General features: G+C 42.4%; 1 protein-coding gene across 5 annotated transcripts in view; it reads left to right on the forward strand.

The window, feature by feature from the left end:
• The window catches only part of LOC106959499 (DNA (cytosine-5)-methyltransferase 3A), a 47,821-nt gene that overhangs the window by 10,599 nt on the left and 14,714 nt on the right, over window positions 1-22,508 (forward strand). For 3 of the 5 annotated variants that reach the window (XM_015052102.1, XM_015052103.1, XM_015052105.1), the window contains exons 3-6: window positions 3,803-3,910; window positions 10,273-10,630; window positions 16,945-16,991; window positions 18,654-18,800. In XM_015052102.1, the coding sequence (XP_014907588.1) occupies window positions 3,803-3,910; window positions 10,273-10,630; window positions 16,945-16,991; window positions 18,654-18,800 (660 nt within the window). Of the gene's footprint in view, window positions 1-3,022; window positions 3,647-3,802; window positions 3,911-10,272; window positions 10,631-16,944; window positions 16,992-18,653; window positions 18,801-22,508 lie in introns of those variants that run through there. The other 2 variants (XM_015052106.1, XM_015052107.1) reach the window with 2 other exon arrangements.

The following is a 22,508-nucleotide window of genomic DNA, read 5'->3' on the forward strand; positions in this document are numbered from 1 at the left end:
GTATCGGTGATCGGCCCTCATGGGTGATCGGTATCGGTATCGGCAGGAAAAAACCTGATCGGCACATCTCTAACGGAGACATCTAGAACAGGTGCTTGGAGAGTCTGTTCCCTACCTCCCGCTTGCACGCTCATAAAATACACGCGATACTTTACTGATAGATAATCAGTTATCGAGTAGAATCACAGGTTTTATTGCGTTGCTACTGAGATATTGCACAGATAAATCTCAGATATTGGGAAATAATCAAGAGACTCCTAAAAGGTTGATGAGTCCAACACCCTGCGGCACGGACGTCCCTCCTGCACTAATAGGCGCCGGCTGATAACTGCAGCATCAGCTCTGCGCCGAGCCCGCAGCATCACCGGATAATGTGACGTCTGCAGGTGTAATGGTGGCGGCCGACGTGGGTGTTGGCTGCCGTGGGTTCAGTCAGAGCTGGAACGGCTCCACAGCTCTCTTCCACTGGAAGGGTTGGAGCGGGGTGGTGGGATGGGGGGGGCTGTCCTCTTCCTCCCATGTTCCCATTACACAGCGCTGCCCTTCGTCTAGTTGCCTGGCAACAGACGTTGCCTTTAAATACCCGGCTACCCAGACGGGAAGCGGCGCGGAGACGTCGACGCTACGGCGGGGTTCACTCCAGGCGAGACCAAATTGCATTGCATGCTTCTTTTTGTTTATTTTTTTTAATTGTTTTGAATGAAAAAAACAAAATGTTTGCAGGGTGGAGAGACAGCATTCTGATTCGGCTCAGTTGGTGTCTGCTCTTCCTGCCGCAAACAGGATCGCGCGATACACGAAAGTGGTTCCCAAATGAGTCTGCACACCAGGCTGCACTCAAAACATGCTATTATCTATGCAAATGCTGCTGCCCCGGTAGGGAGAAAGAAGACGGAAAAAAAAAACAAAAAAAAACCTGAAGCACCAGGCACTCTATTAGAAGTCACACAATAAACTGAAAGCATCTGGAAAGCACATGCAGAAGGACTCCTAATCGCATTAGGCCACAGGTATATCTCTAAAGGCCTGCTGGTAATGGCTGTATTGCTCTCCGGAATAGGTAGATTTCCGTTAATTTCTACCGATTACAACACGCAGCAGCTTCAGCCACTCTGATCGTCACATGCACGTCTTTATGTTAATTAGTTTAGCCCCCTGGGACTGTCATGGCTGATGGATTCATCTCATTTCAGCGGCACGACGTCGTCAGGGTATAAAGCAGCTTGACTTTTAAAATTGCCGTGCGTGTATAAAAACCAGCTCAACGACTGAAAAAAAAAGTTTTTTTTTTTTTGTCTTGTTTTTTTTTAAGGCTTTTTTGAGATTTTTTTCCCCAGTTTTCCGGATCCGTTGGTTGATTGTGCAGAACCAAAATATGGTACTTTCTGAGGCTGTCGCAGTTATCACGAGATTACAATCCCACAAGTATCTGCGCGGCTCGTCAGACCGCTCACTGTGTCTTCTCAAGAAGTGTTTTTTTTTTTTATTTAATTTAATTTAATTTTTTTTTTGCCTTCCAACTCAGAGGAATGAGATAAAAGAGTGAAACATGACAACGACTGGTCAAAAACTGAGTATCTGATTTGCATTTCCCTCCCAAAGCTAAACGTAAACCTGTCCATGGCGCTCAACTCTGATCGCCATGGACATATTTAAAAGTTCTGCATGCACGAAGCGCCGCTGGTGTAGAAATAACGCAATTGCTAGTCAATTACTGCAGCAGTGACGCAATGATAGTATTACTTAATACCACGCAATACCATGCAAGCACTGTTTTTACCTTTATTCTTCTTTCTTTCTTTTTTTTTCTTTGTGAGACTTTCATGCAAATGTGCAAAAGTTCATTTTTGAGCAGGAATTGGCTTCAGGCACATTCTGGACTGTGAAAAATGCTGCCTCCTATTTGCTGACTGCTCCGGCCCTTCATTGATCTTATTGGCTTAGCCTTCCTGTGACGGTGATAGATGTTGTTCAAAGGCGACAGATTCCTCGTCTGATCACCTGCTAAATGTGATCCAATGCTTTGGAAGATTTATTCTTTCCCAGATCTATCGATAATTGATCCCAAAACTGTAAGGTTTCACGTCTAAGAACATCTTTGTACGACTCTTTAAATCCCTTTTTTTTTGTTTTTTTTTTAATCGTTTGTCTTATATTTTTAGGAATATAAGGGAATTTGTATTTGATCTTAGAAACATCAGGAACAACAATTTCTCTAAGGCTTTTTAAGTTGCTATTCTGGGGCTTTTCGTTCAGCTCACAAGATGAAGGGCTGGATCAGTAATGTGACAAGTTAGCAAAGTCAGGAAACTGAAGAAGAAATGATCCAACTTAGCCGGTTATTAAGCAGACCCAATGTTCTCGGCTGGCCGGCAGGACGGTAAACATCAGCATATAAAAGGTTTTCTTCCTGGTTTGCCTTTTATTTAGCTAAACTCTTTACACTTGTGATCTCATTTGACCAGAGCACCTTCTTCTAAATCAGGGGCGTCAAACTCATTTTCATTTTGCTCAACATCAAGATCACGAGTCAAAGGACCGGTTGTGGCAGATGTTAATAAAACCCATTAACAGACTGCTAAAGTATTAATAAATAGCTGTCTCTGCAGTTGATAAGTACTTCTTTAAATTAAGTGATATTGAACAACTTTACACACGTATCAGTCGTGCAGTTAAAATCATGGATTTTGTGGAGCTACTTTAGAAATATTTGCAAGAGAAAAAAAGGATCCCCTTTTTTTTTTACAAAAGACAATTTAGACAAAAAACAGACACTTAGTGAGAAATTACTTAGGCTGTTAGTTTACAGAGGTGATAATATGACAGTAAATGCGACTTTTTGTTACTTAGCATCAAGTAAGTCTGAGGCAGCTGAGTCACAGAAGTAAGAAACACTGCCTCCTGCAGGTGGGAGTTAGCATAGCAACACTTAAACCCCAACCTTTTTTTGGACAATTTTCACGGAATTTGACGATAAACTATCACCAAAAAGTGTGGGGATTTGTTGATTTTCGTGAATCAAAAGCTGCTTTGATTTGATTGACTGAAGCACTCGACTGTTACCTTGAAGGTTCTACTTAAGCTTCCATCTGGAGTCTAGAGGAGCCGCATGAGAAGCTACCGCGGGTCCCGATTTGGCCCCCGGGGTCTTGAGTTTGACTCACAGTGGCTTTCTTCTTTCCCGTTTTGTTGTGTGCTAAAAGGCCAGATTTGCTCTACTAGTCGTTGTCCCGCTGACAGACCCTCCCGCCTTAGCCGGCCACTTCAGCTCTCCATCCCCCCTCTGCCTCGCAGTCGCTCCTGTTTGCATTCAGACTTGGCGCTGGCGTTCCCTTTCAGTCAATGCCGAACTCAAAGCCTCTACATTACGGCCGTCCTTTCTCTCGTCAGCCTCGGCTTTGCCGACGTGGAGCTTTGTTCTTGCCGGTTGACAGTTTGTATTAATCAAAGGGAAATTGCAGCAGGGGGAACGTGGGGGCAGGTCAGCGCGTTTGTAATGGTGTCAAGAGCCAATTGTCTTGAAGGTCAGTGGCGCATTCGCAGAGCTTTCACTCCGGCCTGGTTCAAGAGAGCATGTCATTCGGTTTCTATCTGTCTCATTGTCGGCTAAAGACGCTCCGTGACCTGCTGCACTTTCCTCTAATGTGCAAGTGATTCGTTGCTTTTTTTTTTTGCACTTCTGCCGCTGTGCTTGGAGTCGCATTTGCTTTTCTAACTTGTGCTACATTTAAGGACAAAAGGTGATTTTAAAGTGTATGTTTACTTTACCAACCAGAGTTAATTGGTCGTTTTCTCTTAACAGGGTGAGAGCGTATTACTGGACGTGGGACAAATGAAGGAGCCGAGATCAACCTTTAGCAGTGCCTCCTTTAAAGTTGGAAAACCTGGAAGGAAGCGTAAGCAGTTTCCAGTGAGTATCGATCCGACACGTTGGAAAATGACCAGCTGCACCGGTGCTTGGTTTACAAGTCAGATTGGGTGTTAATTAGCATACACTTTAATTTGGCAGCATAAAAGACACTTTTAACAAAACGAATTTATAACTCAGAAAGAAAAATAGAGAAGCAAAAATCCTCTTTTTCTAAATTCTTACTGTTTGACAAAGTAAATCGACAGCTTGCAAAATGATTCAGGCCTGGTTGGATTATATTTAGCTCTACGTCCAGTGTCTTCTGTCTCCAAGCGTCCCCACAGCATGATGCTTCCACCACCAGTTTTCACAATGGGGATGCTGTGTGTACAAGGGGGGATTTAGTAATAGTTTTCCACCTTGACATTCTGACTGCAGGCCGTTTTCGGTGTCATTTTTGCTACAACGCCTTCATCCACAAGTTTGCATTTTCCCCTAGAGGGCTTTTGGCGAACTGCAACTGCGACTGGTTTAAGCAATCTCTGTTTAGTTTCAAACAGGCCTGGTTTCACGACAAAAGCACATCAGTTGCACAAGAAGTATGTATTTTTTCAGTCAGGTTGCAAACTGTGTCCTACGTTTCCTAAAGTGCGCTTAAATCTGACTTTTTTACTAAATGTGGAAGGGATTGAGTCAACTGGATTCTGCTAAAGAAACTGTATATTCTCTCCCTTGTTGTAAATGTTTGACTGAGGGATGATTTTCTTGATTCCAAAAACAGAAATGAAATAAATTGTGGGTCATTTGGTGACAGATTTGTGTCTTGCATAATCAAAAGCAAAAATAAAAAATGCTGTTCAAAACTTGAGACATTGTTTTATACCCTTTACACTCTTTAATGATGCTATTTATTCTAATGTTATCTAACAAACATTTGAGGCCTTCACAGAACAGCTGTGTTTGTTTCATGATGAAAATCACACTGAAGTGGATCACATTGAGTAATCGGTTGCCGTCCGACGTCATTGGTGTAAAAATAAAGGAGGCGGAGTACAAATCCATCCCACGTTTTCTAGACTTTACAAACATTTTTGAAAACCATGTATACTTTTCCTCCTGTTTCACAATTATGCACCACCTTGTGTCGACCTACCACATAAAATCCCAATAAAAACGGTTGTGGTTCGTGGTTGTACGGTGACAAAATCGGGGAGAAAAGTGTAAGAAGTGGGAACAGTTTTGGTAAATTTGTGGCGGTAGCCTGCAGCAGCATCAGAGGTTTTGCTCCTGCTCTGCGTTTACCTGTCTGAGCTGTTTCTGCTTCAGTCGGCATCCTGTCTGTTCTGGTTGGAAGGCAGCTTGTCCTCAGCACTGAAACCATTTTGGATTCATTATTTATTCATCATCTGGACAGAAAAGAAAAAAAAAAAAAAAAAAAAAAAAAACTTTCAGGAGATTAAGTGAGGCACAGACTCACTCCTTCTGATCCCACCCTAAGCACTTTGCATTGTTAGAAATATGCAAATAGGCGTAGAAAAAAAAGGACAGCGGTCAAGTTGGGACACACTTACTTTAGTAAGAGTGCTGCGATCACATCAGGAAACGGTTTCAGCCAATCGGAAAAGAGCCGGGCCTTCATGAACAGCAGTGATCACATCCAGGATCCACACCGTGATGAGTTGGGTCAAGAAAACCACAAAGGTAAACTCCACAGTGAACCTCTGTGGAGCGAGTTTTCCCAGACGGCACCCAGCAGACGCCTCTACAAACATAAAAGTGTTGATAACACGTATACTTTTATAATCTACCCTTCCTGGACATGCATAGATACCACTGTACTTTGGTATCTGTGGTATGAGGACCGACTTTGGGCCAGAGCCGTCAGTGTTTAGACTTCTTGTTATCCCTGTCTGAATGACCCAGTTCATACCAATATGAACTAGTCCAACTCTTGATACTATCAGGAGAACTAAAAATGAGCAATCAGACGGTCATTAGTGAGGAAATGGTCAATATTCCTTTGTTTGGTTCTGACCTGAGATCACTGGGAAAACGACAGAAAAATCTGAATTTTTCTGGTCCATTAAATGTTTTGGAAGGGAAAAATGTCCTTCTCTGTTTTTTGGTCTGTACACGCATCAATGAACAGCGAAGGTTTTTGACTATTGAGTTGAACCAATGTCCAAACTACTTTATTGCTGTAATTTCTGTAAACTCTTTACTGTAGTCGCTCCAGTCGCTGTTATCACTGTCATTTTCAGTGCTAATAGTAGGAATTACTTTTTGCTGTAACCACAGCTCATTTAGCGTTGCAGACGACACCGTGGCATTGGAGCGTCGTCAAGTCCAACCCATGAAATGGATGGATGGATGGATGGATGGTCATACTTCCTTTTTCTTTTATTTTGTTTGTCCCAAACTTATATTGTTTGTCCCAGATTTCCTGCATACTCACTCTAGCTTTATCTATCCATTGTGTCTCTGGCATAAGCTTGATTAAGTTAACTGCAGTTACTTCCAGTGGTTAATTGTTTTCCTGACGTCACTGCAACCATTTGTTGGTGGAATAATTAAAGGCAGCAGGTGAACCTTTGTGTCCTCGGCTGGTGATGTTTAGATGCCTGGGTCAGAGCGCCGCCGTAGCTTCAGCTCTTGTGTTCCTGGTTTGTAGGCTAGGGAAGGCGTAGTGGTGAACTGTTGACTCACTGGTGCCGGGCCCAGGTGGTCCGATCCAACAGATAAACTACCGCAAGCAAAATGAAAGAATAGAATCGGCCTGTGAAATCCTGTGGGTTGCGTCTCTAACAGCAACGAGGCAAACTTTCAGTGCGGTAAAGGAGTGTACCACAGCTGCCTGGGCTCCTTGTTGTTTTACCAAGAAAGGCCAAAGAGCGTCTTTCTATTCTTTACCCATTAACTGACCCTGTTGTTTTTTCACCCCTTATGGGGCTTTGCTTTAATGTTCAAGGAGGATTCCCGAGTCCAAACCACTTGTTGCCTCCCTTTCCCTGCTGGTTCAGTTCAACATAAATTCAGACTTGACCACTGGCATATGTTTTTTTAGGGCTTGTTTTTTTTCACCAGATACAGAAAGGTATGTTAAATCTTTCTGCTAAGCCAAAAGATTTGGTTGCATTTAGCGTATAACGTGGAACATTGTTGTCTCAAATGACATGAGTACAGAGCTGTGGAAATGGATTTGCCTAACCTTCCAGAGGTTTTCTTAGGTTACAGATCCTAAAACTAATTTCAATATTAGACAAACTTTACTTGAGGAACTACAGTTGAGGGGAAAAATCTATCCAAACCAACCAGGCCCAGTGTGAAAACCTTTGGTTGCAAAAGCTGACAGGAAGTGTTCCTGGTGACCGACTTGGAGATTTTTGACGTCACAAAGGAGTGATCTTTGCCACATTGCAGGGTTTTCTGTTAAAGACCATCCCTCTCTTTTTCTTCTGAATATAAGTCCTGACTTTGACTAGACCACTTTAGAACCTTCACTTTGGTGCTTTTTTAGCTATGTTTTGGGCCATTTAGTGATCTTTGAATCTCTGTTTCTCTGCATAACCCAAGTGTGCTTGAGCTTAAGGCCACAAACTGATGGCTGCACATTGTCCTAATGAATTTTCTGGTGAAAAGTGGAAAAGTGGACCATCAAGTACGGCAAGCCGTCAATCCCAAAACAGCGAGTAGTCCTAAAAAAGTTCCAATTTTGTCTCATTGGTTCAAACGTCTAAAAGTCTTTTTTGTGAAGTCAATTTTCTTCCAATTTATTTTTGATAAATACAGCATTTTTCCAGAGGTTACATATTGACTTTATTGTGCTATAAAACATTTCTATATATTTGGAAAAATATATAATGAGCTACAACATTGAAGTGTGACAAATAAAAACAAAACAGCAAAAAAAATAAATGTCTAACTTTACATTTTATCCAGGATATTATTTACTGCCATGTTTTGATGCTAATAAGCTTCTGCGCATTATGTAGGATTAGCAGTTTAGTGTTGTGCCTCTGACCCCTGTCTGCCTGTCTGGGCTGTCTGATTTACCAAGCGGGACCTCTGACCTCTGGCAGCCTCCACATGTGGTTCACTGGGTCACTCGTCGTTTGCGTAATGCTTTTAGCAGCAGTTGCGTCACACCAAACATGTCTGCTCTCGCTCTCTTTTCCCCGCGTTTTGCCTTCATTGCTGCGTGCAAGTCAGAGTATCAATAATCCCGGAGCAGAGGCTTTGTTTCTGTCACTCACCGTGTCCGGCTGATTCACTGGCGGGCTGCTCCTCGTTTGACTGGACTTGTTCGGCTTGTTGATAATTTGTCCGATGAGGTCACGCAGACCTCCGCGGCCTCAGAGGGATTCCTCACAGCCGGCTGCGTTTCACTGTGGCTTTGTCTTTGCAAAACGTTACAACTTCGACAGAAGTTTATTTTGGCATGGTTTGTTTTGCGTCCAGGCATTCTTCAGGGTCACATTGAGAGCAGATATCTTCAGATTTCTATCTCTGACCAAATTTATGGTCAGAGTAAACAAGTCGTGTGTTTTAAAGGCAGCAGCAAGAAGGATTCATACCCCCTGAGATAAAACAAAAAAACCCATCAAAAACCTGAATGTACTTTACAGCGGTTTGATGTGATATATGGTTGTACAAGTTTTTCACAAATAGTAATTTAAAAATTGTGCCGTGCATTTGTATTCAATCCACCGACTCAACAGTTCAAGCCACCTTTCACTGGAACTACAGCTGCAGGTTTGCACATCTAGGATCTAAAAGATTTTAGCTATTCATGTTGAAGGAATCTGTAAACCTCTCCACAGACTTGGGTCTGGACTTGGACTGGGCTGCTCCCAACACATGGCGGTGTTTCACCGGGTCTCAGCTTCAGTCACATGGAACTTTAGAAATGCTGGATGCACAGACGGCCATTCCTAGACGTTCTCCAGGTTTCACTTCGAAGCAGAGGTGCACCGATTGCAGTTTTCTGACCCATCGCCGATTTCTGATCTTTAAAAAGCCTGACCTGCCCATTCCAAATTTGGCCAACTGGTTTTGTCTGAAATAGCAAGAAAGTCGTTGAGTTTGTAACAGTGGAGACATGACATGGTGGGCTCGTCTGTCAGTCAAACCTCTCTCTGTAGAGCAGAAGAGGACAGTGGCTGATTTTTAGACCTTACCTGAGGTAGATAAGCTCGGCTTCACATGCAAGTATTTAGAGTCAAACATGGAGAACCAACATCAGATCAAGAAACCAGAGAAACCCCTACCAGTTTATAAATTCTTATTCTTATTATACATGGGAAACCAACATGTAGTTCTATACATTTATTTTGTTTGTATTTCCTCTAGCTCATGTCAAGGACTTTGAGTCGCCTTGTTGCCTAAAATGTGCTGCATAAATAAAACGACCTATCGTCTCTAATATCGGCCGATTCCCCAAAGTTAAGAAAATCGGAGATGATAAATCGGTGCCCTTCTGCTTTAAAGGTTTTAAAAAAGGAAGGGACTCTGTTGGAAACAGGACTCCTGTCCGTCCAGCTCTGAGTTTTGCTGCTGGTCTGAGTTTTACAGCAGTGATGCTGGGAGACGATGAGTAAACCGAAGCCCCACACACTTCACAGTCATTCACCACTTTGTGTTGGTCTCTCATTACAAATCTCTTGAAAATACGTCGTGAGGGGGTGTAAAGACTTGTCACAGTAAACAATAAATTAATTGATTGCATGATAAATGAAAACAAGCCCAATTTCAATTTTCCATTTGCATGATTTATCGCTTTTTCTCTTTTCTCTCTCTGTCGTTCTACCAAGAATCGGGCAACATATGCCTTCAGTCTGGTGCGTTGGTGTAAACGAGCCCTTTTTTTTTTTTTTTTTACAAAGACTTGATAATTTATTTGTTGTTTTGGATATTTAAGACATCTTCCAGTTCAAGCCTTAAATCACGCCGTTACCATCGCATCGCTGCAAATTGCTCTCAAAACAACGGTAATATTGCTCATCGCAACGACGTCTCGTGACAGGCCTGTGTATGACATCTAAATATGCTTTACACCCGGAGAGACGTTATCACACACTGGAAATCATGTCAGCTGCAAACAGGTCAGCACGTCTTGAATGAAGACCTCTTTTATGGAGCGAAACCAGGAGGACGGAGGGAAAACTTTCTCCAGGAACAGCCAACATTCCTGGCATAGTTCTGTGCTGCTGTAACACACAACGTCCCTCCTCGCTTGTACGTCTGTGGTTGTGTGGCCGCTTTCTTGTCCCTGCTTTGAACTTTTGGAGTTGAGGCAGTTTGTTGGGGATTGCTCTAACTCACTGATTCACGTGCCAACCTTGTAAAGGTTTACTCATGTAATATTTTGTCCTAAAACGCAGACGTTAACCTTCCACCCTCTCTTCGTCCCGTTTCGCCCGCAGGTGGAGAGCTGCGGATCCATCACGGACTGCGCGAGCGTTTGCAACAGCTACCTCGAGCTGTGCCGGCCGTCCATATCGCAAGTCTACAACGGAGAGACCGACCCGCGCGGAGACAAGACGCCCGACGCCTGCTTCCCCAAACAGGAGAGGCAGGAAGTAGAGAATGGAATTCCCAGATGCCCGTCCTCCTACCAGGAGGAGGAGGAGGAGGGCTCCCAGGGTCAGAGCCCCAGTCCCTCCCAGGAGAATGGCTTCCTGTCCAGCCAGGAGGAGCGAGAGCTGGAGAAGGACAAGGACGACGGCCTGACGATGCCGCGCAAGAAAAGAGGGAGGCGGAAACTGGAGCGGCCGACGAAGTGTGAGTTCTCGTTCGCAAGCAGGAATAATCTGGAAACGAGAGTCTGAGCGCGCGCAGGTTCCTGTTAGTGGTAATGCCAGACGTGTCAAATCTACATATTTATAACCATTAGCTATAAGAAAGGTACCAGAAAGAGAAATAAAAGCACAGGAGTGCATAAAAACTTAGGAGGTGTTCCTGATGTTGCTATAAAAGTTTATTGGTATTTCACTGTCATGTGAAATGTTTGCTCTTTGGAGTGATCCAAAGTTTTATTTGGCTCCATTTACTCAGATAAAATAAATAACTACTTCCAACAAAATCACTGCTGGCTAAAGTTTTGGAACCAGTGCCGTCAACTCTTTCTACATCCGTCTAAAGCTTAGAAGTAAACACTCGGTCCAGTTCATACAGATCCTTTTGCTCTCTCCTCCTCTGTAGGATTTATGTCTGAAGACAGAGATGGATTTGTGTCAGTTGAACTATTTTTCCTGCTGATTTGTCTTTATGTTTTGGATCAGGACCTAAAAACGAGCCCTTTGTCAGTTTTCCTGTAGAGTCTAAGCTTTGGTACACTTTATATGGTGCCTTTGGATTTAAAATTATCCACAGCATCACAGAACCTCCTCCGTACATGACAATGGACATGAGGTTTTTTTTTCCATGTTATTTTGTTATTTTCTTACTCTATGAAGTGTTTGTTGCAGAATAAACTAACACTAGTCTGATCTAACCAAAGCCACATGATCAAGACGGTGTGCGATGGTTGCTATGGAGACTTGGTGATCCACAATTTGCTGCAGTTATCCAATAGATTTTTCTTTTACCTTCCTTACCATCCATACCTGTCTGTAGTGGCCAGATGAGTCCAATTTATTTGCCTCAGTTTCATTTGTTTTAAAAGACTTTAGTCAACTAACAGATGCTTCCTGATTTATGAAGATTTACTCGTGTGACTTACATGAATGACTTATTCTTGCGTCTTTCCGATTTTGAGGCGTAGCTAGGAGAAACGGATTCCAGTTCCTGTGTCACGTGTTTGTTAGAATTTAAAGTTTAGGGTGTTGTTGCATTATTACACCATTACCAATACGTTACAGGAAATTGGTCTCTAAACAACAATATTATCATTCATCACAAAAAAAAAAAACAACCATCTGAGAAAATTTGTCGCCCAACAAAACTTTGACACTGTGTCAGGCCTAATCTTGCGTCTCTTTGCACATCTTTCCCAGATGTTCATGAGAGCAGTAAAGAGTTCTGTCAAAGCTGTCTAGATGATGTTGTTTCGTTAAAGCCGGAGTGCGTCGTAGCGCCCGTCGCTCCCTCGGCCACGTGCCTCCCCTTGTCGCTCCAGAGGGCCGCTGAGACGTCGGCTGTGACTTTGAATGGGAGTGTGGTAAATAAACGTAGGGGAGAAGGAGCACCCGGTCTCCTGGCAACGGGCCTCCTCGGCCTGGCAGATCCCAGGTGACGGCCGTGCCAGCCGGATGACGTCGCAGCCAAACTCAGCCTGCACTTCTTACTCACCTGATCTGTGGATCTCGGGGCTTGTTGCGTCTCGCTGAGGCAAACCCTGGGATAACCCTGCTGCCTTAGCAGTCCCACTGTCTCCCATGAAATAACTTCTCTTTTATTTCTGCACATCTACCCGTTTGGGTTTTTTGTTTTGAGCCTTTTTTTATTAAGCGGGGTTGAATCGGAACCAGTAGGGTGTTTATATATTTGCCATAAAGATATCTTTACAAGCAAAAAGTTGATTTATTCTGACTGGCTGGGAACGGGGCCTTTGGTTTTTGTTGCTCAGGAAGTAAGCAGCCGCATTATTTGCACACTAATTACTTGGGTTTGAGTCCACAAAACTTTATGGAAGGAGAAAGTAAAACTCTGGCATGCGTGTTGCTTTTACAGCAGCACTGTACTCACAACCGGTGAAAAATATGTTCCAACAGAAAGACGTTGTTTTAAATGATAGAAAAAGACCTTATCGATAACTATTAACAGTGCAGAAGAATACATAGAAGGACTAAACTGAGTAATTTCTTTTCTTTTTATTGTTGGAAACTTGTTTAGAGAAAAACCACAGCTGATTATGAAAGACGTTTTTCAGAAGTGGAAAAAAGGTTTCAGTATTTTTCACAATCCCTGCTATAGGACTAAATTTAAAACTAACTGTAGCTTCATACGAGTCGTTTAAAATATGTCATAAAATCATTATAAACCTCTCGAATGTTTTCACATTATGTACTGCATAATAAACGTCCATATAAAGTTTTGGGGATTTATTGTGAGAGAAAAATACAAAGTAGAGCATATTTGTGAGTTGAAAGAATAATTTAAACATTACTTTTAGCAGCTTTTACGACCACTTTTGCTCCAGTTAAAGCTGAATGTTTTCTGGGGGTTTATCTATGCCTGACATTTTTTGGCAATTCTTCTTGCAAAATAGTTTAAGTTCAGTCTGATTGGACGGAAATGGAGTTTGTGGACATCAACTTTAAATCTGCCATAGATTTTCAGTGGGATTTTTGACTAAAACATGAATATTTGCTAATCTAATCTCTTTCATAGTAACTCTGACTGCCATTCTCCAGTCTCTACTGCAACCTGCAGCTGCTTTTATTAAAAAAAAATCCCTCAAATTTATAACTTTTCTTGCACCACGTTATTGTTGAGTAAAAACCAGAGAAGGTCTACTTTTCCTTTCCTGTCTTTTTAACACATCATCATCATCATCAGGACTTTAACACAATAATTTAGATTAATTCACAAATTTTAGCATTTGAAAAAATTGTTTAACAAAATGAATTTCATTATATTTACTAATGGTTTTTGTTGTTGTTGTTTGTTTTTTTTTACATACAAAAGTTCTGGCCGGAACCTTTGTATTCGCACATTTCTGGTACATCCATAAATTTGATGCACAGGCCACAATTTATGCTTCAAAAAACGATGAGATGGGGCGCTGGAAAACACTTTTGTTGTGTTCAAAGTTCTGCTAAAAGCAGCTGGCCCACCAGCGAAGCTATTCAGGCTTAAAATAGCATCTCGGTGCTAAACATGTTGCAGCAGCTAATGTCAACATTCACAGCCCAGATTTCCATGAACGATCCGGGGTTCCTGAAAAAGCAGAATGGACATTATAGCACTCGACACTGATTTGATGGTTGAATAATCTAAATAACAGATTGAATAGCTTAGCAACAAAAGTTGAAAATCTCTCGCATTTTGTCAATATGTAATTGTGATTAATTAAGTACAGACCCTGCACTGAATTCAACTGAAAATTTGAATCGTTTCCCAACACTTGTTTTGTCTCGTAATAGCTTAAAAGAGAGCGGATTAAACAAAAAAAATCATAAGCATGTGGTTTAAAATATGTTCATCGAAGCATCTTGTGGTGTTCTGCATTCTCACGTTGTCCTTACGTCTTTGAAACGGGGTTGCAAAAACAGATTGAGAAGTGGGTTTTTGTCAAGACGTACAATGCTCTCAGAAAGCAGATCTGGGTAATAATGAGCCTCAGAGCCAAGGCAGCAACTTCTATGTACAGTTTATCAAATATGAGTTTTAAATGCATCCCAACTTTAAATGCAGATTAACTTCATCATGAGGGAAAATATGTAGTAACTTGTTAGTAAATGTTGAGACAGTGACATCTAAACTTTAGGATAACGTTAGCTTAGCTTCCACTGCTTGACATGTGCCGCAAACTGCGTTAGCTTAGCTGCTAGAGTCCCATCGCTTCAATTTTACTAATCAACAGAGCAGACCGGGCTGGAAATTGCAATAATGGACAGTAAAGTGTTGGTACAGTTACGACTGGAGCGCAGAGAGCTTGGCAGAGGAAGCGGAGGCCTGGATCGATATTCAGCTAAAGAGGGTTTGTGTTATCCATCTGGAGGGCACAGGAAGGATTTTAGCTCCGTCTGGAGCGTGCAACTGAGCTCCGGTAATGCTAAAGCTGGAACCCACTCAAGCTGGCAAGGTATACTCTCTCTGGGCATCGCGGGCCGGCTCCTCTCACAAACCCAGTGACCTTGGCCCTCTGCATGCCTCAACAATTTGTTATAGAGTCACTTATTCCTGAGGATCACAATGAAAGCAGTGGAGAGGGGGAGGCTGGAGGTCCAGCCACACGGCTGGAACAATCTTGAAGAGGCTGCTAAGAGAGAAGACTTCTGCTTGGACGGGACTCTAGGAAAACTTGCCATCAAGTGTTGTCCCCTCCCAATTCACACTCCCCCCCTCCACCCCTCTGCACCGCCCCCACCCCCCTCTTGGGGGCTCAAGTGCCAACACAGTGCTTTAGCGTCAACTGTTTACTCATTCTGTGCCATCTTGCTAATTTCAGAGCCAGCTGCTTCATAAGTCGTGTGTGTTGTGCAGCAGGGGTAATGCGGTATCAAAGAGCCTGGGGACTTTGAGAAGCACTGCGAAACTAATACCAGATATGTTGGCAGGCGCTTCTGTGATAAAGCTAAATTTGGCTTCCTCGTGTTGTGATCTGATTGTGAGACAGAGAAAAAGAAAAAAAACGTTCATTAATCACGACAGCCGCGCTAGTGTTTCGGTCATCATCACTCTCTGTTGAACTCCGTCAGCGCTTGGTTAGACTCAGACAAACAATGCTTTTCAGGAATAAATAACACGCGCGTGCTGTTATTGCAGACATCTGAAATCATGGCCAAGTTGGAGGGAAGTCCAACTGGAGCGTTTACTGTGCTTGAGTCAGTTTTATTAGACTGCGGTTTGAGGGCCCCTTGACGCTGGGCTATTTTTGTCTGCTTTACTCGGCTGCTGAAGTTCTCACTTCAGGTTGTGCAACTTCCTCTGAGCGTGTATCTGCGCCCGGTTCTTCCGGTGCGTGGCGCCGATAACATCGCAAACCGTCCTCTGCTGCATCATTCATTCACCTGTGGACGAATGAGGGCTGTTTGATCTGTTTATCGGTCAAACTGTACTCGAGCTGCACCGATTAGAATAATGCGCCCAGTTTTTTCTTTTTGTACCGAAATCAATTTTAGCTGATTTGGATTGAACTTTCAGAACTATGAGATATAAAAACTGCATTAGGTATTTTTTAAAGCTTAGGGTTAGCAGTCTTCTTGGTGTTTACCCTGGTTAACTCAGTATTACTAAAACAGCAGTTTCTACGCTCTAGAGCAGTCTCTGTTCACTTTTGCTTCTGTTAAAGAACATATTTGTCATGAGATGCAAAACCTACATGAACCTTCAAGAAAATATTGCTTTATACCTCCTAAAGAAAATTTGGAGGTAAAAAAAAAACAAAACCAAGTTTTAGCAACAAACTTGGTTTTGTTGCTAAAAATCCTCCATTTTATGCCTATTTATAAGTTTTAGAAGGAGTAAAAAATATAAAACTTTTTCAAAGAGAGAAATATTCATACGTATAAAAAATATGCTTAATACCTAGCAGATTGTGAATGAAAATACATGAAAAATAAACTAAAATTAGCTTTTTTTAATTGTTTGTATTGAAAAACATTGCTCAGGTCAATATCAGTTTTGGCTAAAGTTACCATGATAATTGACTGAAACCTATTTCTCACTATGACTGTGTTGCAGTTTTTCTAAATGTTTTATTTATTTATTTATTTGTTTATTTATTTTTTGCTTGCTGTGGTGTCACATTGCCTGAACTGAAACTATAATCTTTATTTCAGCTGGTGGAGGAAGTCTACCAGCTTTATAACGTCTGTTGAAATTTTCAGTAGTAGGACGTTTTACAAGCAGTTTCATGGAAAGACTTCCCAGAAACTTTACTCTGTTCTGATTCAGTTCAGGTTTTGAGATCTTCTAGGCGGGACATATACACCCACCAAATCACAGATGTGAAACAATATGTTGTAGACTTTATGACTCAATGTTAACAGCTTGGGCTAATAGCAGCTGGCTCTGTGTTTCATGAAAGGAAAACATCGGGCCGGATGATAAACTGTGGCCAAAGTAAACTTGGCCACTTTCTACACTCATCAGAACCTGGGCAGCGAATCCAGACCTTCGTGACTCCACTGTTTCCTCATGTAGCACCTGAGAGCTCAAGCTCCTCTAGTCCAGTTTTTTCAGAACCACAATTTGGATTTATTCGACTCCCTCAGCCGCCAGCTGTCTAGGGTTTTATCGATTTAGCTTTATTTAGAGCAAATGCTTTTTGATGCGATAAAAATGAAGCCTGCGATTCATTAACGTGTCATGGTTTATCAATCAGTAAAAAGCGATGAGTTTTGCACAAATTTAGTGGCTGTTAATGGGATTTTACTCTCTTCGGTGAATGATTCAGGTCATCCATTGTGTCACTGTCTTCTCTCTAGATGTGGAGCACAAGGAAGACGACGGGTGTGACGCAATCAAGACCGAGGTAAGATTTCTGTGCTGTTGTGTCGAATAAGGGTTGAATCCTCGTTTTGTGAGGTCAGAGTTGTTCAAATGGTCTTTGGATGTTTCAACAAAATACGGTGCGGTTTTGTTTGACTGATTTTGCCACGAATACATACTCACATGTGACACGGTTTATTCTCATCAAAACATGACGTCTTCTAAAAATAACAAGTGCAGTGACGCTCAAAAGTGAACGCAGTCTGTGTTATGTGTAAAAACGAGACCATGATCTATCGCTTCAAAACTGTCTCCACTTATTTAAACGTGACATCATCTACAATTCAGCTGAAAAAAAGAAGAAAAAAAAGACCACTGGGAGAAAAATAATTACAAAAAGCTGCAGCAACCTGCTTGTTAATTGTCCTCTGTTATTGTCCTGCTTTGTTGAAATTCCTTAATTCTGGCAAAGCCATTCCCAAGTGTTAAATCTCCTCTTGTGAAGTCATTCTTTTGTTTGTTTGGATGTATTATTCACTGTTAATCAGTTGGACCGAGAAGTGAAGCCAACCTAAACACCAACCATGTAGTTTAGATGAGCTCGACTCTTTGGTTTCGGTTCGGTCTGACAGAGCTCGGCTCACGTTGTCCAATCAAATCTTTATAGAGTTTATGTATCTGGAATCAGTTTTTTAATGTTTGCTAACAACCCTACGGTTTGAAGGCAATGTTGACTCGTTTCATATGAGTTAGATCAAACCCACTGACTCTGAACTCGATGAAGTCATAAATATGCTAACATACTAGTAACGCGGTTGGGTTTTTTACTTGAAAATATTTGACTCTGTACACCAAACAGAATGGATGTTGTGTCCCTTTTAGATTTTTATTTGGATTATCTAATATTAGCTTCCTGTAAAACTCCAGTACTCTCAAAACTAACACACCACGGAGTCAGAATCACAACGAGGTACAACAAGTGCCTCGTGGAGAAAAATAAATATTTGCACATGCAAACCGCGAAGCTGGTCAAAAAGAGATAAACTGCAGCTTGGAAAAACCTGCAGCGGAAGAGTTTGGTACTTGTTAGTCGAAGAACGGTGGGGTGGTCCGACTTGTTTTGGTAATTTAGCATCAGTATAAACTTACACGCTCCTGGCAACTAGTTATTCCAATTGGACTCAAGCCTCTACAACAAAGGACCAAATATGTTTCTTATTTAAAGATTTGCTTAGATTGACTTTCCACTCTTGCGCTCTAATAAAAACAGCAGACGGTAGAGGCCTTTCCATGCAGGTTTTCAGAAAGAAATCAATAAAAAAAATTATGCACAGCACATTCTTCAATGCTGTTTGCTTTTGACTGGAGATCGTCTGCGCCAGAAATCCAGAAACAGAAAATGGCTTCTTCTCTCTTTGAACTGATGAAAGAAATGGTACCTAATGGTGTATAGATTTGAAATATCAAATACACTTGGAAGCATCTCAGGAAAGCTTGTTCCGGTGTTTTTGAAGTTATTAGACGCTGTGACCTCCCTTTACGAAATTAACTAGTCAAATCACCAAACTACCCATTTCAAACAGAAACGTCTCACGGGAAACACGACGACCGGCTAGACGCGCAATTTTGCTACGATTCTCAACATCGACTCAAAAGAAAAAAACAAAACCAAGTAGCTAATTTGTTTCTCTCGTACCTTAAACAGGGAGGTCGAGGCAGGCTACGAAGGGGAGTTGGTTGGGAGATCAGCCTTCGACAGAGGCCAATGCCCAGAATAACCTTCCAGGCTGGTGACCCTTATTACATTAGCAAGCGGACCAGGGAGGAGTTGATGGCCAAGTGGAAGATGGAGGTGAGTACCCTGGCTGTAAACCAGCCGCTGCTGACCGCAGAGTCAGAGGCAAGCGTTGACTCAAGCTAGGACCCCTGGCGAACCCATGACCAAGTGTATTTGGTGTGTCATTTGATATTTCATGAAGGTACCATTTATTTCAGTGAAATTTCCCCAGTTTGGCTTCTGCTTTTCATTGCTTTGTTCTTGTCTTTCGTACGAGCGGGGGGGGGGGGGGAATTACATCCATCTGTGTGGGTCACATCTGGTTCATACTTCCCTGCTGAAAACATAAAATGTAGATTTACTCTGTTCCCCGTGCTTTTGATGTCTCACTCCAGAACCGAGTGAACGGTAATAAAGCTGGTCCCAACATGCAATGTTTCTGTTGATGTTGTGGATGTTGCTAGAGGCTGAGATGAGTTGAATTAAAATGAGTTGAGCTCAGTTCAGTCAGATCTGCTCTGTCTTCTCAAACACTGAATCTCTGGTTCTGGTTCTGCTGAAGGTTTCTTCTTGTTAAAGTGGAGTTTTTCCTCCCCTTTGTTGCTGCGTACATGCTCAGTATGAGAGATTGCTGCAAGTAAATGACTTGAAATCAGTTTGAATAATGAGTTAAAGTTGATACTGGATTTTAGTTACTGTTCTTGTGAAATACCTTTTACACTTTCACTTGTTTTTCTTTTAAGTTGTCTAAATTTATGTAGCGTGATTTGAATTGGCACTCTGCAAATAAACTTGAAATCAAGAATAACTGAGTCAGATTAGCTTGTCATCAGGACTGGTTATCATCACTGCTATTGTGTGGCTGAGTTTCATTACACTGCCGCAGATATTTCCATCTTCGTTGGCTCGTGCAGACAGGCTCGTCTGCTTTTAGTCATCGGCTTAAGAAAGCAAACAGAAATGTGTTTGTACATCAGACTGGAGCTGGAAACGGGGCAAAACAAGACTTTCTGGTGAAACGGCGCTTCTTTCACGAAATCATCAAGCAAGTTATGACAAAAATGTAATTTATAAAGCAACAGACCACATTTATGTTTTCGAATACAGCTCCTCGAAAAGCCTTCAAACATTTCCGCGTTTTGCCATCTTACAGCCACCAACCCAAATGGATTTTTACTGGAGTTTCCTGTAGAAGAACATCAAAACGTAGCATTTATTTGTACAATGGAAGAAAGGTTCTCTAAACTTCTTCCTAATAAAAAATGAAAATCATCCATCCATCCATTTTCTGCCGCTTATCCGGGGTCGGGTCGTGGAGGCAGCGGCTTCAGAAGGGAGGCCCAGACTTCCCTCTCCCAGCCACTTCTTCCAGCTCCTCCGGGGGAACCCCAAGGCGCTCCCAGGCCAGCCGAGAGATATAGTCCATCCAGCGTGTCCTGGGTCTTCCTCGTGGCCTCCTCCCGGTGGGACGTGCCCGGAACACCTCACCAGGGAGGCGTCCAGGAGGCATCCTAACCAGATGCCTGAGCCATGTCAACTGGCTCCTCTCGACGTGGAGGAGCAGTGGCTCTACTCTGAGTCCCTCCCGGATGACCGAGCTTCTCACCCTACCTCTAAGGGGGAGCCCAGCCACCCTGCGGAGGAAACCCATTTCGGCTGCTTGTATCCGGGACCTCGTTCTTTCGGTCATGACCGAAAGCTCATGACCATAGATGAGGGTGGAAACGTAGATCGACCGATAAATCGAAAGCTTCGCATTTTGACTCAGCTCTCTCTTCACCACAACGGACCGGTACAGCGCCCGCTTTACGGCAGATGCTGCCCCAATCCGCCTGTCGATCTCCCGCTCCCCTCTTCCCCCATTCGTGAACAAGATCCCCAGATACTTAAACTCCTCCACTTGAGGCAGGACGACCCCCCTGAAAATCAACTATTTCCATGAAAATCAACTATTGTAAAATAGAGCCTACTTCTGTTTAATTTAATCTCAGTATGGATAAAGCTTTTATTGTGAAGGCCCCAGAGTGGTTTTAACATAATAAAATATAAATAGTTAGAGGAATACAAATACTTTTGAAAGGCACTATACATCTACCTTTATAGTAACTGGTATTATTGCATTGAGTTGAATACATTTTGAGTATCTTTCTCTTCATTGCATGAAATCCCTGATCTGGTAATAAAGTTTAATTAATAACAGACTATTGGAAGTTAATTTGTTGCCTTAAAATCCTAGTTGGAAGAAAATGTTTTTAAATAACTACAGTGTCATTAGTGAGGCTTGCAGGATTCCCAAAGCAATAACTAGATTCAGAAAAATATTAAACATCGACACAAAATACGGCACAAAGTTCCAGTTACTTAAAAGATTGTTGATTAAAAGTCGTATGTAACTTTTAAGTAAGTAAATAGAAAGAAAACTGAGCGAGTGCAACGCTGTCACACACAATAATCCCAAATCATTTGTTCGTTTGGAAAACACAAATATAATTCCTGTATATGAGTTAAAGGAATCAGCTGAATCTGTTCTGGGTTTTTTTGCCAGTAGTGGTCAAAGTAGGTCAGAGGTCAAAGTGTCTCCAGGGGAAAAAATATTGCCAAATTAGCAGGACGCGTCAGGCCCCTGCAAACAAAACGCTCTAAAGTAAGAGTCAAGTGCATTTAAAGCGCTTTAAGGTGGATTTTCCTGAAAGCGAAGCACAGAGGGGCTTTGCCTGCCCCTACGCTTTTTTTTTTTTTTTTTTTTTTTCTTATCCAGCACTTTGCAAACTTTTATGAGATTTGCATAAATGCGGCTTCGCTTTGCCATCAAAGCCATCTTCTCCGCTGCGGGGGATCTTACCGTCGCGTACTCCTGCAGCACGGACAGCGTGGTGCTTTAGAGGGTTGCACTTTACTTTTTTTTTTTTTTTTTTAACGTGTTACAGTGAGAACTTCTCCTTCTCTCCCTTTTCATTTTCTTCCACTTCTCCGCACCCCTCCCCCCGCAGCTACCGAAGTGAACTTTGTGCTGTGGATGTGAGGGTGAAGATGAGGTTTCTGCAAATACTCAGCCGTGCTGGCCCCCCAACATTTGCAAGTTGCGTCTAGCCAACCAGAACCGCCTTAGCAATCACCTGACCCTGAACTTCCCAGACAAAGAAATGTTCATGCCTTTTTTTTTCTCTCTTTTTTTTTCCTCTTTCTTCTTCCACCCCAAGTGTGGGGGTGAACAAACCTAAGCCCCACACTGGATTATGAGGTTAGCACGCTGGCATGTATGGGTATGTGGACCTGCATTGTTTGTTTGGTGGCACATGGCGATGGTGTGTGTTTCTGAGCAGCCTGCTCGCACTGAGAATATGCTGACATAAGGTATTTCCGCGAGAGTTGTTGTGGACCATCTGTGCGGCATGGCTTAAAGGGAACCTGCCTCTTTAAATGAGGAAGGGAGCGCAGGCTTTTGGCCATGTTTGGGGAAAAAAAGCTGCTGGCTTATAAAGGCTTTTTCTGCTCTTTGAGAGAACCAGTTCAGTTTGAAAATAGTTAACAAATCATGTGTGTTTACCGAGAGCCATACTTTGAGGATGAGGATGATGTGACGAGGATGAAACGAGGCCTGAATTTCTCTTTTACCTCCTTCTCTTTTACTTGTTATGCGTGATGCCTAGTCACAAGCAGTTTGAATGTAAATTTAATGTACTGCTTATTAACGTTGTCTGATTGTAGCAGTAATTGCACGCGCTGAAGAACAGCCAAAAATCTGAGTATAATTTAGATTTTCCTTGTTTTGTTCAAGCAGCA

This window comes from Poecilia latipinna, unplaced genomic scaffold (assembly GCF_001443285.1).
Source record: "Poecilia latipinna isolate Pla-1442-1.1 unplaced genomic scaffold, P_latipinna-1.0 Scaffold1087, whole genome shotgun sequence".
Lineage (NCBI taxonomy): Eukaryota > Metazoa > Chordata > Actinopteri > Cyprinodontiformes > Poeciliidae > Poecilia > Poecilia latipinna.